The following is a 24,223-nucleotide window of genomic DNA, read 5'->3' on the forward strand; positions in this document are numbered from 1 at the left end:
CCAGCGAGGTTACCTTTAGCTTCTTAACCCTTTACAGGTGAGAGGATTTTTCCTCTGGCCAGGAGGGATTTTAAAGGGGTTTACCCTTCCCTTTATATTTATGACACCATGGCTCTGACGAGAGTCATTCATACTCAAATTAAAGTAATAAGAACATAAGAACGGCCATACTGGGTCAGACCAAAGGTCCATCTAGCCCAGAATCCTGTCTTCTGAGAATGGCCAATGCCAGGTACTTCAGAGGGAAGTCAGCTGTTGGCTCATAGTCTGCTTGAAATTGTTTAAATGCAAACATACCATTGTTAAAATTTATAGGGCAAGTTCACACCTCTCTTGGTGCTATTACTTCATTCGGTCTTGTTGCAGTCTCAGTAAAATGGCAGTAGTCTGATTTACATTGAGACACCTATTTTTGCATTCAGAACAGCTAAAAGCTTCTGTTTTTTTTAAGTGAAAGCTGAAACTGAAGAGCATACAGAAAAATCTGTGGGAATTGCATAAGCATGAAGATTCAATGCAGGCCTAGTTTGCCCTAAGTAGTGGATGAGATTTTTAATGTTTATAACGGACATTCTTGGAGACTGATGTCTTCTATTTATCTATAGCAAAGGCAGAAGTGGTGCAAGCACTCACAATGCCCCCCCCCCATTGTTTTAGAGAGACCACATCTAGGGTCTTGTATACATTAGGGAACCTCAAACCCATATTTTAGCTCCAGTATAAGCTCTGGCATAGACTGGGCAAAGGTATTTTTACAGCCATGGTTAGATGTTATAGTGGCAAAAATCCGTATGCTAGGTTTATGCTAGAGTTTATACCACTGGTAAAAGCGTTACATGATTGCTTAAAAACTGATCAGGGATTCCTAGTGTAGATTTATCTTGGTACAAGAGCAGTTCAGTCTTTATTCTACTTCAGTGGTTGATCTGCCTGCTGCTTGTGATAATTAATTTCAAAAGAGTTCTTTGTTGGTCGAACTCTCCTCTTATTGAAGTCACTGGTGCTAGAGCTATGCTGATTTTTCTTGTCAAGGATCTGGTCCTGTTACTTTACATGGCTTAGCTGTTCTTTCACTAATTTGGTTTGCTGTTGCATGTGAAATGTGTTTGACTATATAATACCGACTTGTCATGTAAGGTCAAAGTTTAGGATGCAGACAGATGAAAGATTCCAGTCCTTTCTCCTGTGATGCATGTTAAATTCTCTTTCCCCATATCCTTTCTCTGTCAGTGTGGTGGGCAAGGCTTCCCAAGAGCCTTTTAAGTAAGGCTGCAGCTAGTTTAGTCATGGCCAAAAGGTCATTGTGTCTTTACTCAAGGGCACTAACCTAATTTCTAAATTACTTTATTTCATTTTCTTCTAGTTGTAGAAGATGCTTTGGGGAAAGTCTGGATCAGGCTATTAAAGCTGTGTCAAACAGCTTTGCCCATATTAACCACTCTAAATAAAGTGCATGGGAGATAGAAATAATAGCAAATAAAATGGAAATGTAAAATTGGTATAAATTGGATCTACCTTGAAACATGTGTAAGAGACTGGGCAAGACTGAGGGAGTTTGGTTTTAAAGTAAACAGACACTATCAAGTGCTTTTTAACAATATTTCTGTAACCATTCTGCCAGGTGATGTCAGCAGCAACAAGGGACAGTTTTAATATCTAGGAGTTCCTCTTAAAATTACAAAAAATACCCCCGTCTTGAATTCTCACCCAGAAATATAACTAACTGTGTCCACTCGGTGCCTCTAATAGGCACTTGCTCACTTTCAAGCACTGAGTCTGTGTAAGAACAAAAAAGAAAACTTTTTTTCTGGTTCATCAACATCAAATCTACTCTGGAGGAATATTGTTTAGCTATAAGAATAGCATTTAGAGCAGCACCAGAAGCTTATGGCAGTTGTGCTTTAAAAAAAAAAAGTAAATCTGGATTTTTCAAAGGAAAAATCTTAAAGACACTTGGCACCAAATTATGTCGGTTTTGATCAGTGACATTTTAAAAGAAAGGTCTGTTGCAAAATCTTGTTGCAGCCTTTCTGGGTAAATATTAGTGATAAAAGGATATTGATGAAGAACAAATCTACTCTGCTTTCTGTGCCTGCTCTTACCTCTTATGTCTCAACCCTGGCCCCATTTAAGGTGCCCTAGCACCTTTACTAATTACTCTCTTTTTACTGATCCATCTCCCATCTTTATGTCTTCTTCCATATGGCCTACTATCCATGAATCCTCAACCTAGCCTACTGTGGGCCAACACCCTCCTACTTTAAATCCCTTCAGAGAATTCACTTAATCCAAAAAGCCATTTAACCCCAGCTCCCTTCCCTCTACACCATGAGATTATAGTGAATCAGAGAGAAACTAAACACAACCTGTGGAACTACTGAGATGTTCTTAAAGCAAATGGTGAAGTTATCACTTACTTTTCTTGCATCCCATCCCCCACATACCTAGTGTCTGTATGTGAATGCTATATAAATAATACATGATAGTAATTTATTATGTAATTTTGTTTCTAAAACATTCTGAAATGCCACAGGGACTTGGCGATGGAGATTATCTACAGAACATGAAAAATAAATTTTGTTTCTAAGCCTGATGAGTTTCCAGGAAGTAGTGTCACAGACTTCATGTGTCATTTGCTATCCATAATTTTGTTTTTTTCCTCTCCATTTATTAGTCTTCTCTTTTCAGCAGTATCATTTAATCAGTAAACACAAGCAAAGAAATTTAGGAACTGATTTTTCAGGATTCCAATTTGATTTGCATTGTTGTCAGATCAGAACCACATCTTTTTGGTACCTCTGTCATTTACTAAAGCACTCTAAATACATCAGAAGTATGTTGGGGGAGAACAGTGAGATGTCAGGGAACATGGATAACTGAGGAGTGATACCACAAATAAGAGTTTTTGAGGCACCCTCATGATTTACCTCACAGAAATAATCGTTTTTATTTCCTGTGCTCTAAGGGCCAGTTTCTGCCACCCTTACACTAAATAAATCCTTATTCCTCGGATAGTCTTGCTGAGTTCAATGGAGTTACTTGTGGATTAAAGTATTCCCCAGTATAAATGAGAATAACAGAATCTGGCTGTAAGTAAACAGCTGTGGATTTGGCATTGTACATCCTGTAATATTGGCAAAGTTGAAAACTTTCATGCAGAAGCATTGATGTTGCTGAAAAGCACAGCAAAATATCCTTACAGTTCAATCTGAAGTGATGTTTAGCTATTAGAAGCAAAGCAGATTTAGGTGATTTTTTCTTCACATACTAGATATATATACAAATGCATGCTTGGCTTGGATTTTAAAAGCAGAACCTTTGGCTACAGTTCTCTCTGTTTGGTAACATGAGCTTTTAAACATTGAAAATACCTTCTGTGTTTTGTAACGTAACCTTGCTACTTTATAGTGACGTATATATAAGAAACTAGGGCATTGCTGGTGATGGAATGAGATTCTGCAAGGCATTGAAGTGGAAGACAAGTTTTAATGCGATACAGGAGGTAAGAGAGATTCGAGCCAGTGAAGGGATTCGAAGATGAACGGGATGTAGGCAGAGTCAAAGAAGAGAGGAATGTTTTGGCAATAGTATTGTGCTTAGATCATTGTATTGGTACAGCTGCGCCTCTGCAATGCATCTGGTGAAGACGCTCTGCCGACGGGAGAGCTCTCTCTTGTCTGAATAATAAAATCATCTTCACAAGCGGCAGAAGCTATGTTGGTGGGAGATGCTCTCTTGCTGACATAGCAGTATGCACACAAACACTTGTGTCGGTGTAACTTATATCACTCAGGGGGGTGGTTTATTCACACTCCTGAGCAACATAAATTCTGCCGACATAGGCTGTAGTGTAGACATAGCCTAAGAAATGGATAAGGACATTAGTGGTAGGGGGTGGTTATTAAAAGACAGATTTCAGAGATGCCATAGAAGAAGAAATGACAGCATTTAACAGCCTGGATGTAGGTGGGGCAATGCTGAGGATTGGGTCAAAAAGCCCCATTGAAGTTGCGAGCCCATATGATGGGGCAGATAGTGGAGTTGTCTATGGTGATGATGACAGGATTGGATGGGAAGATAAGAAGTTCATTTTTCTCCCTGTTGAGATGTAGATGGAACGGGGACATCTGTGAGGAGTTGACAGAAAAGCAGTCAGAGATGTGAGGACTGCAGAGTCAGAGGAATGGGGTAGAGAACTCCAAAATTTCCATCAGCTTCAATGGGCTTGGAATGAGTCCCATACTGAAGAGATCAATCCGGCACTGCCTGCAAAGTGGAATAGTTTGAGCTAATAAATCTTTTGCAGTTCTAATCTTTATAATTCCAGGTGGCAGTCTCTAGCAAGAACTGAATGGTCATGAAAACTGAATTACTTTCTCCTCCCTCGTGGTGATCACTCCAGGTCAGTTCTGGGGGCAAAAAATCAGGAAGGTTGCTCAGTCATTAACAGTGTTGTACATTGTCTGTGGATAAACAGGACACAGACTTCAGGGCCATCAATTAGGAAACTTTCTTGAGGACTAAACTTGGAAAACGAGAAAATATTTCAGTAGGACAGCACTCTGTGTGGGTGGCAGTTTTAGAACAAAGTGAATAACGTGTGGGGAGCAAAGTGGAAATCACTTAATGAAACTTAATGGCCAGCTTTGCTTTTTAAAGTCTTTCTGGATGTTATTATAAAGCTATACAGTGATTTGGACCTTGTCAAGTGTCATAGGTCTCTATGCTTTCACATTGAGTTTTCAGACAATGACTGAGCATAAAAAGCTGATACAGGAGGAGGAACTACTGAAAATGAATTTCTCCTTGAAAATGTACCAACTCAGAAAGAAGAGAGTCTATGGGTTAGGAAACATACTCTTGAACTGAAGTATGAAAGAAAGAGACTAACTCAAACACTTGTTCAGCATTGTGACCATGGCTCATTTTCATGCTCAGTGTCATACCCTATGAAAACACTAATCAGAGACTAAGTGACCTATTACTTTGAGGTCAGCACACTAAATTCTTTTGTGTCATGCTCCAAAGTCTCCCAGGACAAGTTCCTTAGCTACAGTCATACATACGTTAGATACACAGGCCACTGCAGACATTTACATTTTTATTTTTTTAAATTCTAGGCAAGGATGACATTTCTTGTTTCCTTTCCAATTTTTGTCCTAATCCTACGTGCACCAAAGCTGCTAACTGCAGTACTCCAAGTTCACAGTCAAACTCCCTTTGAATTTGCTGGCAATACTATGGACTGCCTTGAATTTTATGGTATTTGATCAGGACCCAAATGATTTTGGTGGCAGCAGGATCACACTCCTTGTAGATGAAATGGTTTATATTATTGTAAGGCAGTGATGTGGATTTGTAACTTCTGGGCGTGTTGATGTGGTTCCATTATAGTAGTGGCTTTACACATTTCAGGCCCAAGGCTCCTCTTACTACCCCAGTGTAAGTTCGGAGTAATTCCACTGAAGTCAGTTCAGTTACTAGTGTAAAAGTCAAGAAAATAAGGCACTTGCTATTGGATTTGATCCAATACTACCACCTGATATACAGTGGTCTGGTCTGTATGCCTATTTTCTCCATAGACTATCATTTTAAATTGGAAATATGATTTCCCTGCTGTTGTGAATTCTCTGTGCCATTCCAACAGAGAGTGAGAAAGCCTGTTGTCATGCCAACAAAAGAATGGTGAGGTGTTTACTTGAAAGTGAGTTCTGTACAAGCATTCATAGCAAGCTATGTCTGATGATCAGTGTTTGAACTAATCTTAAGAGAGTCTGTTCTTCCTTCAGAATATTTGCTCTGTTTATGTAGTTTTACCCCAGGATATAAGGAAGATGGCTATTTGAGAGCAATACCCTGGACACAGTGTATGCTTTTGTTTTCAAAAAGCACTCTTGAGTTCAGTAATGGAAAGCATACCTAGACTACAAATAACGGCACATGGAAAAGCCAACCAGTCAACTGTCTGCTGCTTATATAAAGAGAGTTTGTAGCGAAGAGACTTCTTTTTAAAATGAATCATATGGTAACTCACTTTTATAATTATTTAATATTTTTTGTTTTATACTGTATTTGGGTTTAAGAGGTGTGTGGATTGTGATATTATTTTACCTCACTAAGCCTTTTACCTTTTATGAATCTGTACTGGACTAGGGGACATATTAGTTATTAATTCTTCACAAATGCCTATTATACAATATACAAAAAAACAAGAGAAAGCATATATTCAGATATTGCAAATAAATCATTTTCTGTATTAATATATGCCATGTATGAAAAGACAGTGTTAAGTGCAAAGTAACATTATATAATTATTTACCTGACTATCTGGTTTTAATAGTGTACCTTTTATTGTACTTTCAGAATTAAAGTGTTACTAGCAGAATATTGTCTTAGAAGGAGGATGGATTTATAGGTTTGCAATCAGGTGTCTGGAGAAACTGTATATAGTTTTGGCCACCAATGAACAGAGTTTACTATACAACTGGAGAACTACATGAAGTTAAAAACACAGTGTGGGTTATTAATATTTGAAATTCTTCAAAAATATATCAGTTTGATGTTGGTAAACAGGTATTAATTAAAATTTTTGATGCACAGAACTTTTGTATGTTCTTTAAGAATGTTTGCTTTGCTGTCGCTGCATACTTCTGCTCAATACAACGGTGCATCCAGACACTTACTGTGTGTGTCGTGGGGAGGAATCTGGTGTGAATGTTATGTATGATTCACCGTTCTGAGACTGTATGAAAATCCAGTCTAGCCATCCTCTAACTGCATGATTTATAGTTTGAGATAGAATTGCAGACATTTTCAGTACCTTGGAGCTCTATTTTGCAAGGTGGTGAATAGTCCCATAAAATCAGTTCGTTCTGTGCATGTACAGCACCTAACACAATGGGTCTTGCAGTAGTGCCTTGGATTCCAAATAATAAAGGGAGCTCGTCACCCACAGGAGCACACTTGGCATGTTGTGGAATCAAGCGTTTCGTCAGCCCATAAGTTGTATTTCTCTGTTGGTCTCCAGAAAAATTCAGTAGTCTAGATCTTAAAAATTATCTTTGACCAAAACAAGGATGTGCTGGGAGCTGTCATTTTGAATGATGCAGCTTGAGACTTACTAATTTGTGCCTTAACTCAGGCACCAGCAATACAATCAGGTTTGATGTAAAAGGTACTTTTTGATAAGCAGCATAGCTGGATTTGTCAGACATTCATAAACATCGATGGCAAACCATGTATTAATCATCTGTTTTTCTTACAAGCTTTAAAGTTGTGGACATGTGCCAGTAAAACAGGACACATTTTATGTAGCACACTCTTTTCTGGTGTCATACCTGATGAGCTAACCATAACTCATTTCCTGTGTCAACAAAACCAACTGGTTAAGATGTTAATTAATCACATGACTATCACTGGTACCCTCATCCTTCCTCCTCCACTCCCTCCATGTATTACACGCAAATTAGATAGGAATGTGGGTAAGGCAGGGGCTGTTTTTTGGTATCACCATCTAGCACAATGAGGCACTAATCTTACTGGGGACTTTGAGTGCTACTGTGAAAGTAGTTTTGTTAAGTTAAATTCTGGGGAAGTTAAACAAATTCAGTGGATCATGATACAATTTGATAAACACCATTCACTGCCACACACATTTGTAACTCTCAGGACTTTTCCCCCATACTGTTTCTCTCCCCTGTTAGTCCCTCTTTCAGGGATTCCCCTTGGTTTTCTATATTGTTTTCCAGGAGTGGCAATTTGGAACACAGCCTTTCTTTTGGCCAGCTGGCACTAAACCAGCCATCAATTTTCATTGTCCTCCAGGGACTGACTCAGATCTCATTTATTCAGTTTTTACATGGATGTAACTCCATTGACTTCAGGGGAGTTGCTTACACTGTTATAAATCAGGAGTGAGATTAGAATTGGCCCCCAGCAGTGGAGATTCCAGAATATGCAACCTCTTGAAAAAGGTCAGCCAGCATTTTTGCTGTGTTCTGGTTGTGGGAAACCTGGAACAGAGCTTCTTGCAGAGGTACAGTGATGTGATTAATGTGTGGCTTTTGATTTAGACTCTTTTATTAAGAGAAACATAGTCATGACAAAGTCTGTTCTTTTACTCACTCCTCCATGAGTATCTTCCCATGGGAAATTCAAAGCTTCTAAAGATCAACTGAAAAAAAAAAAGATTTTGGAACGTAAGTGATAGTAGGTCTCTGTCTCTTCCCACAGCAATATTTAAACCATTGAAAGCAATGAAGATACCTTGGTGGATAATTGGTATGAGAGACAGGGTCAGGTCTAGTACTATGGCAATTTCTTATGCATTATGCAGTGTAATAGTGTCCTTAATGGATTAGGTGGCCTAGTGGATAGCAAACCCAGTGTCACCTCCTGGTAGGGTTGCCAACTTTCTAATCACACAAAACCAAACACCCTAGCCCTACCCTTTCCCTGAGGCCCCACCCCTTCCCAGAGGCCCCACCTCCCCACTCACTACATTCCCCCTCCCTTAGTGGCTCACTCTCCCCCACCCTCACTTACTTTCACTGGGCTGGGGCAGAGGGTTGGGGTGCGGGAGGGGATGAGGGCTCTAACTGGCGGTGCAGGCTACAGAGTGGGGCCAGAAATGAGGGGTTCAGGGTATGGGAGGAGGCTCTGGGCTGGGGCAGGAAGATGGGGTGTAGGAGGGGGTGAGGGCTCTGGCTGTGGGTGCATGCTCTGGGGTGGGGCTGGGGATATGGGGTTTGGGCTCCAGGCTGGGAAGTGGGGCCGAGGGATTTGGAGTGAGGGTGGGGATTGGAGTGTGGGAGGGGGTGAGGGCTCTGGGCTGGAGGTGCAGGCTCTGGAGTGGGGCCAGGGAGTGGGGTTTGGAGTGCAGGAGGGTGCTCCAGGTTTTGGGGGGAGCTCAGGGCTGGGGAAGGAGGTTGGGGATCGGAGTTGGGGTATGGGCTTACCTCGGGCACCTCCTGGTCAGCAGTGTAGCATGGGGACTAAGGCAGGCTGCCTGCCTGTTCTGGCACCACACTATGCGTGCCCTTGAAGCAGCCAGCAGGTCTGGGTCCTAGGGGGAGCCAGGACCCAGGAGGCTCCACGTGCTGCTCTCGCCTGCAGGCACGGCCCCCCCAGCTCCCATTGGCCGCAAACCGGCCAATGGGAGTTCAGACCCGGTGCTTGGGGTGGTGGCAGTGTGCGGAGCCCTCTGGCCCCCCGCTTAGGAGCCAGATCTGCTGGCTGCTTCTGGGGTGCAGCGTGGAGCCAGCCAGGACAGGTAAGGACTATCCTGCCTTAGTGCCGCAGCACCGCCAACCGCACTTTTAACAGCCCGCTCAGTGGTGCTGACCAGAGCCGCCAGGATCCCTTTTCGACTGGGTGTTCTGATTGAAAACCGGACACCTGGTCACCCTATCTCCTGATGGATAGGTCTTGCAGTTTTGGTCCTCCTTTAATCAGAAGTGCGGCAGGGGGCAGGTGGTTTGGGTCCCTCTTGTAACATGGCAGAGATAGACTAGCCCAAGCCTAGGGTTACAACCCTCCAGGATTGGCCTGGAGTCTCCGGGAATCGACATTGACCTCCCGGTGACTATTGAAAGCAATCTGGGAGATTTTAATAGGATATTTTAGGAAAATGATGCGATGTTATGTTGAGGAGAAAAAAATGTCCTGGAATAGCTTCAGTCAGAGTTGGCAACCTAGGCTGTTCACTCCACCAGGTTTCGACCCAGGGCTGTAGGAGAGTAAACAGTGTCTGGATCCTAAGGTGTCCTCTGAGTTACCCTCCCTGGGTCACTTTCTACTGCTGCTTTCCTCTCTCAGCTTACATTCATATGGCCTTATTCCCTCAGGGAGGCTTCTCCAGTGCCCTTGTCAGGAACTTCAGGGCAGGTCTGTCCTCCTCCCCAGCCTCCCTCCTTCTGAGCTGGGTTCCTTCCTTTTCAACCCTTTCTCCAGTTGGAGCATGCCCTGCAGGGCTAGAGAGGCGGGGCTACCAAGGCTCAGTAATGTCCTTTCACCCCTTCCAGCCCAGTGTTGGATTTGTGTACCCCATCACATGCAGATTATGTTGGCTGGTTTTCCTTCCTACGGTTCACTAGTGTTTAATTGTCCTTCATCAGAAAACACAAAAGTTCACAAATGTAAAAACATTGATTAAGATGTAGAAATGAATAAATTGCTCTGAGTTACCAAAAAGAAATATACCAAGTTTTATTTAGGGTGGCAGCTACATAGCTATGAAGGGAAAATGCATCTGTGTCTTCTTTTCACTTACAGGAAGAATGCAAACAAATATTGGCTCGGCAGAAATCTAATTCCCAGTCAGATTCTCATGATGATGAGATTTCTCCTCCTCCTCCAAACCCGGTGGTGAAAGCTCGACGCAGAAGGGGAGGTGTCAGTGCTGAGGTGTACACTGAGGAAGATGCAGTTTCTTATGTTAGAAAGGTAACGTATTAGCATCTATTTGATTCTGAAGTGTATGTTACAATCAAGTGATCTGTTTGCATTTTACTCTGTAAAACATCAGTTGCAATGGTTGGGTCATTTTATATTGCCACTTCTTCTGAAGAAATGCCAAGCACAAATTAAGAATAAACGAAGCAAGAACTAGAAGTTTACAGTCTGTGGAAGCCCTGGACTCTATTTCACAGGGCTCTTTCAAGCAAATCAATTTATGTTTATAAAATTAAATGTGTTTAATCTTTGGCAGGTGGTCCCAAGAGCATGGACTTTTATTCATCTTCCCATTAACAGACATAGGCTTTAGACCCATCATAATCTTAAATTCCCCTCCAGCCATTATTTCAGAGTGCCATGAGATGTGCATGGCAATTTACAGGCTCATATAAGACAACGAGATCAGTGCCCTGCAAAGCTTTCATGAAAAGGTGGATACATTTTACCACACTAATGCTCCTGTTTCGGTCAGTTTGCTGGGAAAATTCCCAATGGAAGCACCTCAGGGTATAAATCAGGGGTCTCAAATGCAAATGACCATGAGGGCCACATGAGGACTAGTACATTAGCCTGAGGGCCGCACCGCTAACCACGGCCCCCCACTGCCGCAGCCCCGCCCTTATTCCACCACTTCTGTGAGGCCCCGCCCCTGGCCCGCCTCTTCCCACCCCTTCCCTTTCCATTCCAACCACTTGAAGCTTTTCTGTTGCAAAGTTGCCACCCTTAAGTCTGTTACTGAGTGGCCAGAGAGGTTGAAGTGTTCTCCTACCGGTTTTTGAATGTTATGATTCCTGATGTCAGATTTGTGTCCATTTATTCTTTTGCGTAGAGACTGTCCGGTTTGGCCAATGTACATGGCAGAGGGGCATTGCTGGCGCATGATGGCATATATCACCTTGGTAGATGTGCAGGTGAATGAGTCCCTGCTGGCGTGGCTAATGTGATTAGGTCCTATATGGTGTCACTTGAATAAATATGAGGACAGAGTTGGCATCGGGCTTTGTTGCAAGGATAGGTTCCCGGGTTAGTGTTTTTGTTGTGTGGTGTGTGGTTGCTGGTGAGTATTTGCTTCAGTTTGGGAGGCTGTCTGTAAGCGAGGACTGGTCTGTCTCCCAAGATCTGTGAGAGTGAGGGATCATTTTTCAGGATAGGTTGTAAATCTTTGATGATGCGCTGGAGAGGTTTTAGTTGGGGGCTGAAGGTGACAGCGAGTGGCATTCTGTTATTTTCTTTGTTGGGCCTGTCCTGTAGTAGGTGACTTCTGGGTACTCTTCTGGCTCTGTCAATCTGTTTTTTCACTTCAGCAGGTGAGTATTGTAGTTCTAAGAATGCTTGATAGAGATCTTGTAGGTGTTTGTCTCTGTCTGAAGGATTGGAGCAAATGCGGTTGTATCTTAGAGCTTGGCTGTAGACAATGGATCGCGTGGTATGTCCTGGATGGAAGCTGGAGGCATGTAGGTAAGTATAGCGGTCAGTAGGTTTCCGGTATAGGGTGGTGTTTATGTGACCATCGCTTATTAGCACAGTAGTATCCAGGAAATGGACCGCTTGTGTGGATTGGTCTAGGCTGAGGTTGATGGTGGGATGGAAATTGTTGAAATCATGGTGGAATTCCTCAAGGGCTTCTTTTCCATGGGTCCAGATGGTGAAGATGTCATCAATGTAACACAAAATAAATACAAGGTGGGACAGATTGTTAAGCATAAGGAGTTCGCACATGTTATAGGAGACCACTTAAAATGAAGTGGGCACTTAAACACGTTTGCAAAGGAGGTGTGGTAGGCAGAAGAGTGCGTTACAAATTGTTGGAATGGGCCATAAAACTTGTGTCTCTGTTAAATCCATGTTTTTTAGTCCCCAGGCTCATCTTTTGAAGGTGTTGGGCAGATTATTTCTGAGCATGTAGGTCAACTCTTAGATCACTGGCATGGATTTATTTTTATCTTCATTAGATGAGGTCTTTCATTATCTAATTAGACTTCCCACATTCATCTTCAGGTTTTTCTAATTTTACATTAGAGATTCATAAAGTATGAAACTTGGCTTTGCAGAAGCTTTGCATATCTTAGATGAATCAATAAGTGACACCAGAAATACTGGACATTATGGGCCAGATTTTCAAGTGTTCAGTCCCCAGAGTTGGGTGCAGGTGTACAAAACAGCTCTGCACCAGCATCTCCTATTGTGACATTTATTGCCAAATTTTCAGAATAGCTGAGCACCCAGTGTGCTGAGCTCTGTAGAAGATCTAGCCCTAGCTGTGGTTTCTGAGCTCTCTAAAAATGTTGTCCTATAATACATAGTATGGTAATATTTTTAATTAGAAATATTAACTTGTTAAAAATTAACATGAATATTTGCTATCCTGCAGTGGATCCACATAGGCTGCATGGCTCCCTTTCCAGGATTGGCCCATGAATGCCAATTTACACATGTGCAACTGTTTCATTAACTTCATTGCTTTTGGGTGTCAACATTATTGTAGGCATCTGGTGTCAGTGGGTGGAAGGATTTTCTTTCTTCACCAACAAATACTGGCTAACAGTTACCCCCAGCAATGGGGGGGGGGGGGGGAGCGTAATAGCTGTTGCTCCAATGCCTGAAGTAGCTCTTCCACCAAAAAGAGTTTATTTTATAGGAATACATTTTGACAACCATTATTTTTGGGTGGAGTATTTTTTTCTGTTCATGAGTGTGCATGCCTTTGTCATCCTCTTGTGGCATGAGCTCGCTGACTGCTATTGCATCTTCCCTCACAAGAAACAGACACCTGGGAGAGCTTTCAGCCTAAAGCCAATTAGAGAAGAGTATTCTCCCAGCATTTAAATCACATAATGCTGGCAACTACCCAGTACATTTTTAAAAACTCTATAGTTAAACTGTTAATACATGGCACTGTTTAAAAAAAGCATTTTCATGACACTTTAAAAGGCACTTTCAACTACTTAGTATCTTCTCTCCACAGTTCTTAATCTCTCCTTTAGAAACTTTAAAACCCACCGCAAAATGTCTCTCTGCTCATTACGGGCCCAATCCAGCTCTTCTGAAGATCAGTGGAAGTGTTCCTCCATATTCCTTGGGATTGTTTTCTTATGTTCCTAACTGAACCTGAAATGAACACAACTTTGTTTGCTTCCTTCGGTCAACAATGATGTCGGTACAGGCTGGCAATGGAGCTTGACAGGCAGTTGCTGCAAAGCTCGAAGACAGTACAGATTATTTTTTGTGTTCTGCATAGAGATGATATGCTTTTAATTTCTTAGAAGCAGATTGTGTTTAAATAATATTCTAGGGGGCTATTTTCCTACCAGGTTATTTGTAATGCTAAGAAATAAAGAACTCGGAGGTTGTGTTGGAATACTTTCTTTGGTGGCATCAGCACATGAATCTACTCAGGATGTTGCAGAAGTATGCGTGATAGAGCCACCTACAATGCAGATATGAAAGGAGAAAATGACATGTGGAACATCCAGGATGTTTCGACCCTCTCTAGAATCATGCAGCAAGAGACCAGGACTGGAACTCACACCAGTGTTTCTCTGGCAGGGTAGGACACTAACAATAAGCTCTGAGCTTTTCTCATACTGAGCTAAGTTTTGTCTAACTCTTATTTTGATATTAGGAATTCCGAATCTCTACTCAAGTGAAGGTGAAATGTTGCCTTCTGATAAGTATATGCGCTTCCATTGACTTCCCTACACCTTTGAGTAGAGGAAATCAATGGGAGGTGTGCTGGTGAAGATAGAATTCAGCCTTTGAGCCTTTACCAAGGTGACTGTCACGTTCTTCTGTACCAGATATGGACTGGCTACAGAGCTTGCTCATACAGACCAGATGTGTTCATCATAAGATCCTTTAATTCTCTGCCAGCTAGGGCAGAAGCTTGTTTAAATAAGGTATTTTACACATAGTGCCACCTAGTGGCTAAACCGTATACTATAGTTTAGCATTCCATTATAGACAATGGCCCTTTTCCTTAAAATAATTCTAGGGTTGTTCTTTGTTCGACACTGCAAGAGGGTTGTCATGCACCAGTCCCCTCACTGGAAATAACCTTCTTCTGTCTGGGTTGGCAATATGGCCCTCTGGCCTAATCAAGATCCCTTCCCTGCCAGATTAATAAGGGAAGGGACGAACAGCCGAAAACAACCCTTTCTCACATTGGGAAAATGGCTTACTTCTGCCTAAATTAAAGGGGGGTTAGGAAAAAACCAACAATAAAAACCCCAAGCCCACGGCCTGCTCTCACTCTCGTCTCTTGGGATTTTTCCCTGCGCAGTTTGAAAGGAAAAACAAAAAGAAGACGTTCATTCTTTTTAGGCTGCCTCTCACTCACAGCCTCTGTGGGGTCAAATAGATTCTAAACTAAGCAAAATAAAGCTCATCCCTTTTGAGGGGAGGAAAGTCCTTATGGAAGCATATCTCCCCTCCTCACTTATTTCTTCCCCTGTACTCCCTTAAAGGCCCTTTTACATGGAATGAGAGGAAGACTTCCCTGTCCTCTCACCTGTCTCCCCCTCCTGAGTGTCTGTGGCTCTTCCTGTGACAAAGTGTTAACCTTTTCCCTGCTAGATCAGGATAATGTCTGTCTACTCTGTCACAGACAGATCCTAAAATACTGTAAGATGCTTTACTTTTCAGAATGTAGACTTCACTGGTGATATGAAAGCCCGCTCTTTGTTCTGTGGGATTTCTGCAGAAACGTAGATCGCTCTTCCTTTGTGATTATACTTCAGAACTCAAAATATTTTCCTTTCACTTAATTAACTTAGTTTCTTTAACTATTTTTTGTGTGGGAGATTGGAGACGCTTCTGACATAGGAAAGTGTCCGGTAACTCAAATAATGCAGGAGTTCTGTGTGTTTCATAAGATTGTGTCAATTGCCAGAATATTTTTTCATCATTATTCATCCTGGAGCATCTTTAAGACAAGGGGAGCAGTGAAGCATTGCCATACATTCCTGTCTCTGACTTGTTTTTCCATTACTCCCAGCCTGGTCCTGTCCCTGCATATGATGTCCCACATCTAGTCAGTGGTCAGCCTGTAGGTCGGACTGGCCTTGGTTGCATTTGCATTATTTTCTCTGGCATCCTATCATCTGTTTGATACGGTGTCCCCATCACTGTAATCTTTTTAATTGTAGCCAATCCTGAAGCCTAGTTTCACATCCTACTCTTCCGATAACTTCTTCATTTGTCTTAAAATCATTCTATGTTGCACCTGCTATCTTCTGAATATCTCTACTGCCTCCAGCCTTCTGATGTCTGCTTCCTTTAATGCATCTGCTTCCACACCAGACAATAATGCACTGGCTTGATATTATGGACTGATAAATAACAATTTTTCACAATAAAAAAGAACTAGGGCACATGTTTGTATTTTTTAAGGCAGAGAAACATCACTCATAACATAAACTGTTTTATGTTTAGAGGTAGATTGCTTCTGAAGTTGCTTTGGGGAGAGGAAGTGTGTGGAAAGTGTTTTCCTCAGTCTATTAAAAAAATACATGAAATATGAAAGAAGTCTGCATAGCTGTTGTCAGTTCCTGCTGAATTTTTGCCTTGTACTGTATAAGGATATTTTATGAGGTGAGGAGGGGCAAGAGGAGGAGGGGCTCCCATACATACCTGTTTTGATTGTTATATTAGTAACAATAATTCTTGTGCCCAGGCTGTCAAAATTGCAATGTATTGCTTTCTTGGTGGTTTTATATTAAATTCTAAATCTGACTCAGCAATTTGAAACAAGCTGCATCCATGATATTGAGTAATGCAGTTTTTTAGACATCAAGATACATAGTGAAACAAAGCCAGAACTTTAACTTTGTGTGTTTTCTTTTTCCCCACAGGTTATTCCAAAGGACTATAAAACAATGACTGCTCTGGCAAAAGCCATCTCCAAGAATGTGCTCTTTGCTCACCTTGATGACAATGAGAGAAGGTATGAGGAGGTGTTCTTATTATCTCAGCTTTTTGAATTAGTGGAATACATTACTTGAACTAAAGACAAATCCTCCACAAAACTTGACGCATATGATATTGCAGCCCAGAAAGCTTTATGGGACTTCGAACCTCTCCCATAGGGTATTGGTGGATTTAGACTGTGGCCAGAGTCTTCCTAGCCCTTATGCAGGGACACATTGGGGGTGAGTAAAGACGGGATGGCCAGTGGAGCTTCTCTCCCTTGCATGAGCCATGTAAGATCCATTCGGAATAGCAGTTCCTGAACTGAGGGGTATGCAGGGATTGTTTTGTTCCTACCTCCTGGGAGAACATGGCAGCCTGGAGGGGGCTGGGAGCATAGGAAGGAGTGAAGCCATGGGCAGGTGCTGGCCAGGTGTACAGGGCAGAGTGTGTGTGTGTGTGTATAATGCTGAATCACAGAGCAGCTGCAGAGCTTCTCCTCGAAGGGTCCTCCAGGCTCCAAGCCCCTTATATGGTCTTGCCAAAAAGTGGAGAACTGGATCTTCTTTTCCATGTTCTACCTTTTCCTCACCTTCCCAGGCAGGGAAGCCCTACAGATTGTGTGGGTGGAGGGTGCACAGCTTTCTCAAATTCAGTGAGCACTCCCTTCCCCTTTTAGGGCAGACCTGCTTCTGCTTCCAAGGATTCCTAGGATTTTCCCCTTAGTGAGATTTCTTACTCTGTTTTCTTTCTAATTCATATTGTTTATCAGTAAGGCTAAGGTTTTGGCATGGTTATTTTTAGTAAAAGTCATGGTCAGGCCACGGGCAATAAACAAAAATTCACGGAAGCCATGACCTATCTGTGACTTTTGCTGCTGCGGCTCCATGGTTTCCCAGCAACATGGTGGCTGGGAGCTGCGGGGTTCCCCCTCCACGCACAGTGGCTGGGAGCTGCAGGGATATTTCCCAAAGAGAAAACAGGACACCCCCAACTGCTCGCCCGAGGCGTCCCCCTCACCCCCCACTACCACGCACGGCTGTCACCCATCGCTGGAACCCTACGGAGGGCCCCCTCAGGAGTCTGTCACCTTTTGCTGGAACTTTGCAGGGGGCCCTGTGTCGCTGCTGTCACCTGTCGCTGGAACCCTGCCAGGGCCCTGCTGGCTACCAGCTTCAGGGTCCCGCAGCCTTGGGGCTGAAGCAGAGAATGTCACTGAGGTCTCTAGAAGTCATGGATTCTGTGACTTCCATGACCTCCGTGACATAAACGTAGCCTTATTTATCAGCTAGGAACTAAGGCCTTGTCTACATGGGAGTTTTAGCATGAGTAGCAACACCAACACAGTCCTTCAATGAGGCTACTCACATGCTTAGAGTTAAGCACACGTTTATTTACAGATTCCTACTTATACTAGACATCAACTAAACATCATCAGAGGCAGTTAAACAGTCTAATTACCATAAGATGCCATTAGAGTGCCACCCTCCAGAGTAATTAGGAGGGCATTAACTTTCTATATAATACCTTCTAACTTTCCCAGATATTTAAGTCCCAATACGTATCTGCTGTATAAGACTATTAACATATGCAAGCAGTGGAAGAGTATTTTCACCACCCTCAGGTACAAATTGAATGGACAAGTATTTATGGCTAAATGAATATTTTAAGAATATTTCAGCAGAGAAAAAATGAAGGAAAGAGAGTTTTGCTGTCCCAGGTTTAAATGGCAGGCGTGGCTCAAGGTGATGGCCCAACCCCTGTATACTATTGCCCACATCTCACCTAATTCTGTGAGCTAGTGTCCCTTGTCCTATTATGGGTACGTGGACATTGGGAAGGGAAAGTGTGCAGGGAGCATTTCACCTCCTTGTGCACACCACATAAGAGTTAGAGACATTCTGTCACTGCAGTCTGGGGAGTGCAGGGATTGTTTTCTCCCTGGGGAGCAAATGACCCCTAAAGGAGCAGAAAAGAGGGAGGGCCATTCCTCCTTTGCGTCAGCCCACCAAGCTGCAGAGAGGCATGGTGCAGCTTGCACATTCCCCTTTGCTGCCAGATGTTTCAGGAGAGATTCATCCTCCTGGTGTTCCCCTGCAGCATTCAGTTCTGCACCATCCCCCTGCGTGGGGCTGGAGCTCCATGCCACAATCACGCCCCGTAGCGAGTACGACAAGCTCTCATCCACATCAAAAGAGATGGAAATCTCAGAAGGACGTATACGTTATGCTTTTTTCAGACAAGGCTGCTGTCTGCAATTGGTTGGTCTCTGAATTTTAATGAATTTCCTCTTGACATCATACTTCGTTGCTCTAGTCCAGTCTCATGTTGTCAAGTGCTGAGAAGTCAGCAAACCGGGATACACTGCCGTCATTGCTGCCAGTCTGCATCTTACTGATGCAAGCATGTAGCTAAGCAAAAGCAATCGCGTATGACTTGTATTTTGTCCTCTTCAGAAATATCTAAGTTTCTGAATGACTGGCGATCCTGGGGATAATATTTCATTTCCTACGCTGCAGTGGTTTTTTTCTGCAATCAGCTTCTCATCCTGCAGTGTCTGTGATCATTGGATCATTATTTCATTGTCATCCCTCTTCCAAAAGTGGGTGCTAGATAACCGTTGTCACCCACAAAACAAACAAACAAACATAGTGTAGAGCTGTTGGTCTCTTGCACTTTTCCTTCTTGTCAGAATCAACTCTGCAAGAGAACTTTATTTTTATCTGCTCCATGGCTGAATGGTCAAGGAGTTTTGTGGATTATTTATTGGTCAGAAGCTGTGGAGGTCCTTACGTAGGATGTAAGACCCCAATTCAGCATGGTAGTGCAATGTAAATTTTCCTATTTCCCATGTATACTTTGACTTCTATGGGACTACTCACATGCTTAAAATTAGGCATTACTTTGCTGAACTGGGGCCTAAGATAGCATAATTCATGTCATTATTGTGGAGAATCTATAATAGTATCCTTTCCCAAATATGGTGCTACAAGTAACAGGGATTTACCTCCGCCTCCATACACGAAGTAATGTAATGATACACAGAAAAGAGCTGCAAGCAGCAGATAAAATGCAACTGCATTGGTATTAAACAGTGCTCAGTTTAAAATCCAGGAGCTGGTTTCCCAGCAGAGCTTTTGGTGAAATGTTCTCACTTATCTCTAGACTGCCTACAAGCTTAAAAGAGAGCTCTGCTCTGAAAAAATGACTAAGGACTTGGTCCTGTGTCATTGGAGTGAATGGGAGCTTTTCCATTGAGTTGAATGGGAGCAAGATTTCACCCCTAAGTGAGCTGCTGGTCTCACTTGGCACAGGAGGACTACCCCAGCATAGGAGCTACAGCAGGATCAGAGGAAAACGAAGATCAGCTTTAAGCCATGTGTGCACATGCATGCATACACACTCATCTTGTGCTACCTGCACTTCATCCTTAGCCAATGATCTGGCCTATTAAATGTACAGCCAGACCCCACATACACTTACACTGATGTCCCAGAGACCCATTGCTGACTTCTTGTTAAATTGGCAAGAAAATTAACAAACCATAATACCTAAAGGTAAAGCAATGACAGTGCTTCACAAAACATACTCATTATACCTTGACAAGTGTTGTCTAGTTTTAATTATTTGTCAGAATATTGCATAATGAACTAGCAGATGCACTGGAGTACCTTTTTATAAGAATAATGAAGTCTTAGTAATGTGCAAACTCATCACAGGGTAACATCTTAAATCTTGGCTGAGACCATTTTTTGTTTGTGAATTATAAATGAAATAGATTAGTGAGTTGCTACGGACACATGGAGATTAAAATGAGAAAAGGGTTCCTTCCACCGTTAACAGATGATCTTTAGTTGCTGTCCTGTCACTCCCATGTTAAAATATTTGTTGAAATTTCTGTTGATTAATGGATTTCAAAGGAATTATGACTGTTATAAACTTTATTCACTACTGCATAATATCATAGTTTATTAAAATACTGGTTGCAGTCCAGCCGGAATGCTTCACAGATGTGGAAGAAACCTAATACAGCACCATTCAGGAGCAAGGTATTTAAGCAACAGGACACCACAGCTATGCTGTTTTCATTACACACCCTGTAGTTTCATTGCATTTGTAACTTTACTCTTTGTTAAGAACAAACAAATACAGGGCAGATTCTGCTTGGCCTTTATACAGACATGCAGTGAGCAGGGTGGTGTGAGGAGCCTTCCTCTCCCTTCCTGGTCCGTGTATAACCCAAGAAGAATTGTTATTATTTATATTACTGTGCCTAGAAGCCCAAGGCAAGACTGTGCTAGACATCACTTGGACACATAGTGAGAGACATTCCGTGCCCCAAAGAGATTACAGTGCAATCAGACAAGACCATCAAAGAGTGAAAGGGGAAAGAAGCATAGGGAGGTGAAGCGACTTGCACAAAGTCACACAGCAGGTCAGTGGCAAAGCCAGGAATGGAAGCCAGGTCTTACAATTGCCTGTTGAGTGCCTTATCCAGTACACAACACTGCTTCCTCAGAATTGCCGGTAATTTGCTCAGGGAAGTGCATGGTTTGATCCCGTTCTTCTCCTTTGGGATGAATAGTGCATCAAAGAGAGTGGGGAAAGGCAGGACCATATCCCTGACCCATCTGCATTAGTTTGAAGAGGAGAACTGGTAATTAGGAGGAGCAGGCTGCATCCTCTAAAGGCATGTAGTAGTGGGTGTTCTCTCCCTACAGCCGGAGAATTTTGGGAGACAGTCTGCAGTCTATGGCAATTTGGAAGAAATAAATATATGCATTCCCAAATTCTGTCCTTTGAGTTGTACTACGTGGTCAGACTTGGGTGAGACTGCAGCTTTTAGTCATGTATCTGAAGTTATTCTAGAACATTGCAGATCTCACAATTTATCACAACTTCAGTTCTCGATTCCATTTTTAAATGAAATTACGAAGGTTGAAAGTGATGCATTGCCTGATCTAAAATAAAACTTGCCTTTATTACTGAACTGGCTTTTGTATTGTGATGATGCAGTTCACTGATGTAGCCTACTGAAGTCATTTGGTGTTTTCTTTTATTAACATAAGAATAGCAGCATACAAGGATAACCTGAAACTGAAGACATAGTGATTATACCCAAAGTCAAATGTAACACATTCTAGTCTAAAAATGGTCAATATTGAACTACTCTGATGAATGGGAGGGATTTTGTTCTTGGAGATTCGTCATTTTAGATAATGAAAGGAAGTTGGCTTCTTCCCATGAACACAAAGCCTTGCCTTGAATTCCACCTGTAATCTGCCAAGAGAGAGGAAGATAATATTCAAACCTATCTCTCAAAAGCCTTCTTTGAACTAAACAAAGGGTTTATTTCTTTTGAGTAATGCTGAAGGTATTGTCCGGGTAGATACCAACACTGGGTCCCTTACAGTCCAGCTTCTCAGAGTCTTTCTGCTTGATGAATCCTATTGATGGCCCTGATTCAGCATGGTACTTAAGCATGCGCCTAACTTTTAAGCACAAGAGTAGTTCCCATGTCTTGCCATTGATTTCAGTTGAACTATTCACATGCTTAAATTTAGGTATGTGCTTCAGCATCTTGCCGAAAAAGAATACTTCTTATACTAGGAAAAGTTTGTGGATTTTGGAAACCATAGCTATTTGGCAGCAGAAATGGAAATGGAATGAGGTGGAATTGTCCAGCCATTTGGAAAATAAATTCTCCATTCAAGGATTAGACAAAAATTCAACACTGAGTTTATTTTCAGACATATCCATATTGTTAACCCAAAAAACTATTGTCTTTTATCAGACAGGTGTCTGGAGGCACCATTCTCTGGGTTAGTTTGCAGCTCTCAGGAGATTATATCAACTTGGCTATCTTTGTCCAATCAAAACTTTTGTGATGGCAGGTTTTTAGTTTTGTAAGATAGACTCTGCTCCTAAGCATAATTAAAGTCTCTGACATTTGATATTCTCAGTCTTTCATCTTTAAAGAGAAGTATTCTCACACTGAAAAAAATAATTGTAAGAGCTTTGTTTTACTTTCTCTGTTTTGTTCAACAATTCATATTTTTCATCACAAATAGTGGTGATTCCAATGGCAGACTTTTAAAAGTCTGTATCAATTATTATCCCAGTGGTTTACCAAAAGGCATTCTATCACCCATTCCTGGTAAGTATTTCAGATAAACAGAGTTTAAGTAGAGCACTAGTTTATCTGGTTTATTTCTAGAGTATTTAATTCAAAGAATGTAGAGTTAGGCTGTTAATATTCTTGCACACTTAGGATGATATCTTTACCCTAAATTCAGTGTATTGCAGCTGCTGTACAAGGATATTTTAATGCAGTAGCATTTACATGTGAAATAATTATTTAAATAACATAGAAAAAGAATAAACTCCTGTTTACTGCTGAATTTACTGACTATTGTGAAATCTTTCAGTTTATATTACAGTACCCTTGTGTACTTCTTCTTTACACAGCAATTAACTGGCAATAATTCTGTAAACTTAACCATTACTTGATGTAAAGGAGTACAAAATTTAAAAACAAAGGTTGATTCTTTTCTCAATATCCAATCTTCTCAGTGTGGCAATATTTTGTCTTTGTCTTTCTCATTCAAAGTGGATGACAGCTTGTTGGAAGTGGTAATTTGTCTCTGTTCACTGAAGAACAATGGCTTATTTCAGCTAGAGCTGCTGAAAGCAGTGTTTACCATTTTGTTTTTAGAAAGGTTGTATGTAACTTGTTCAGTTACTCTTACTGTAATGTGTCTTGATTTGGGAACAGATCTTGAAGTCCTTCATAGCTCAGATTTCTTTGAGTGGGAGTTTTACCTGTGCCTGGGTTGAAGGCTTAACTCTCTGAGTTGCTCAGTTGTTGGTTTAGGCTGGGATTTCCAAAGAGTTTAAAGGAATTAGACATCCAAATTGATGGAAATATGATGGGATTTGGACACTTAACTCCCACAGGTTATTCTGAAAATCCCAGTTGTATATTTTGACATTTAGGCATATAAATGTGCATTACTAAAGTACATCTTACCATTTTTGAAAGAAAGAAATTGGCTTAATGGCCAACTCCCCTCCCCCCAAAACAAACAAACAAACAAACAAAATCTACAGTACTCTGAGTTCAAATGTTATTTTAGAAATAGAAGATCCAGTTTAGTAACCATACAAAGTTTCTCTGTCACTCCAATGCACTAATGGAAATTCTGAGTGTAAATTATTTTACTGTTAGGCTCCAAAGACTGTTCTAATGAAAAAAAAATCTGACAAACCCAAACAATGATTTAGTTCTCGTTTTACAAGTTGATTACTAAAGAATATGACCTGAACTACATTGCATCTTGTGAGGTAACAGCTGGTCTATCATAGTCCTTGGAAAAAAGTAACAGTTGCTAATATTTCAAGAAACAAAGATGGTCTTTGAATCAACTGGAACAGCTGTAAGAGACTGACACACCATGCACTGTCAGCTGCTAAATTCATATATTCAGACTGACTGAAACAGAATACTTTAATCCTTTGGTGCCACCAGATTACTACTTTCTTTCTTTAAAATTTAGTTTAAATTTTAAATCAAGTTTTCAAATTGCTTTTTGCTTTCTCCTCCCAGAAAAATAAGTTATTTTTAAATTTCCATACAATTTAGAACAATTTGAATTTTCTATTTGTCCAACTTCTCTTTCGCAACCAATATTAACACTTGTTTTCTAACCTGCTATTGTACAGTTGAAGTCTGTATTAGGTATGTATTACCTGATCTTCTGCGTGGTGCACAAAACTGGACAAACAAAATGCTTTAGACTGGGTATCAGGGTGAAAATGTCAAACACAATGTTAGAGCCCTCAGCACCTGCCTTTTCTTTCTTTC

The 24,223-nt window shown here is 41.6% G+C and overlaps 1 protein-coding gene across 3 annotated transcripts in view; it reads left to right on the forward strand.

Annotated features, from left to right (window-relative positions):
• The window catches only part of PRKAR1B (protein kinase cAMP-dependent type I regulatory subunit beta), a 118,179-nt gene that overhangs the window by 12,263 nt on the left and 81,693 nt on the right, over window positions 1–24,223 (forward strand). For 2 of the 3 annotated variants that reach the window (XM_084640767.1, XM_084640766.1), the window contains 2 exons: window positions 10,273–10,443; window positions 16,305–16,396. In XM_084640767.1, coding sequence (XP_084496893.1) covers window positions 10,273–10,443; window positions 16,305–16,396 — 263 coding nt within the window. Of the gene's footprint in view, window positions 1–5,790; window positions 6,026–10,272; window positions 10,444–16,304; window positions 16,397–24,223 lie in introns of those variants that run through there. The other variant, XM_084640768.1, reaches the window with a different exon arrangement.

Source organism: Lepidochelys olivacea (genome assembly GCF_965140295.1).
Source record: "Lepidochelys olivacea isolate rLepOli2 genome assembly, chromosome: 10".
NCBI lineage: Eukaryota > Metazoa > Chordata > Testudines > Cheloniidae > Lepidochelys > Lepidochelys olivacea.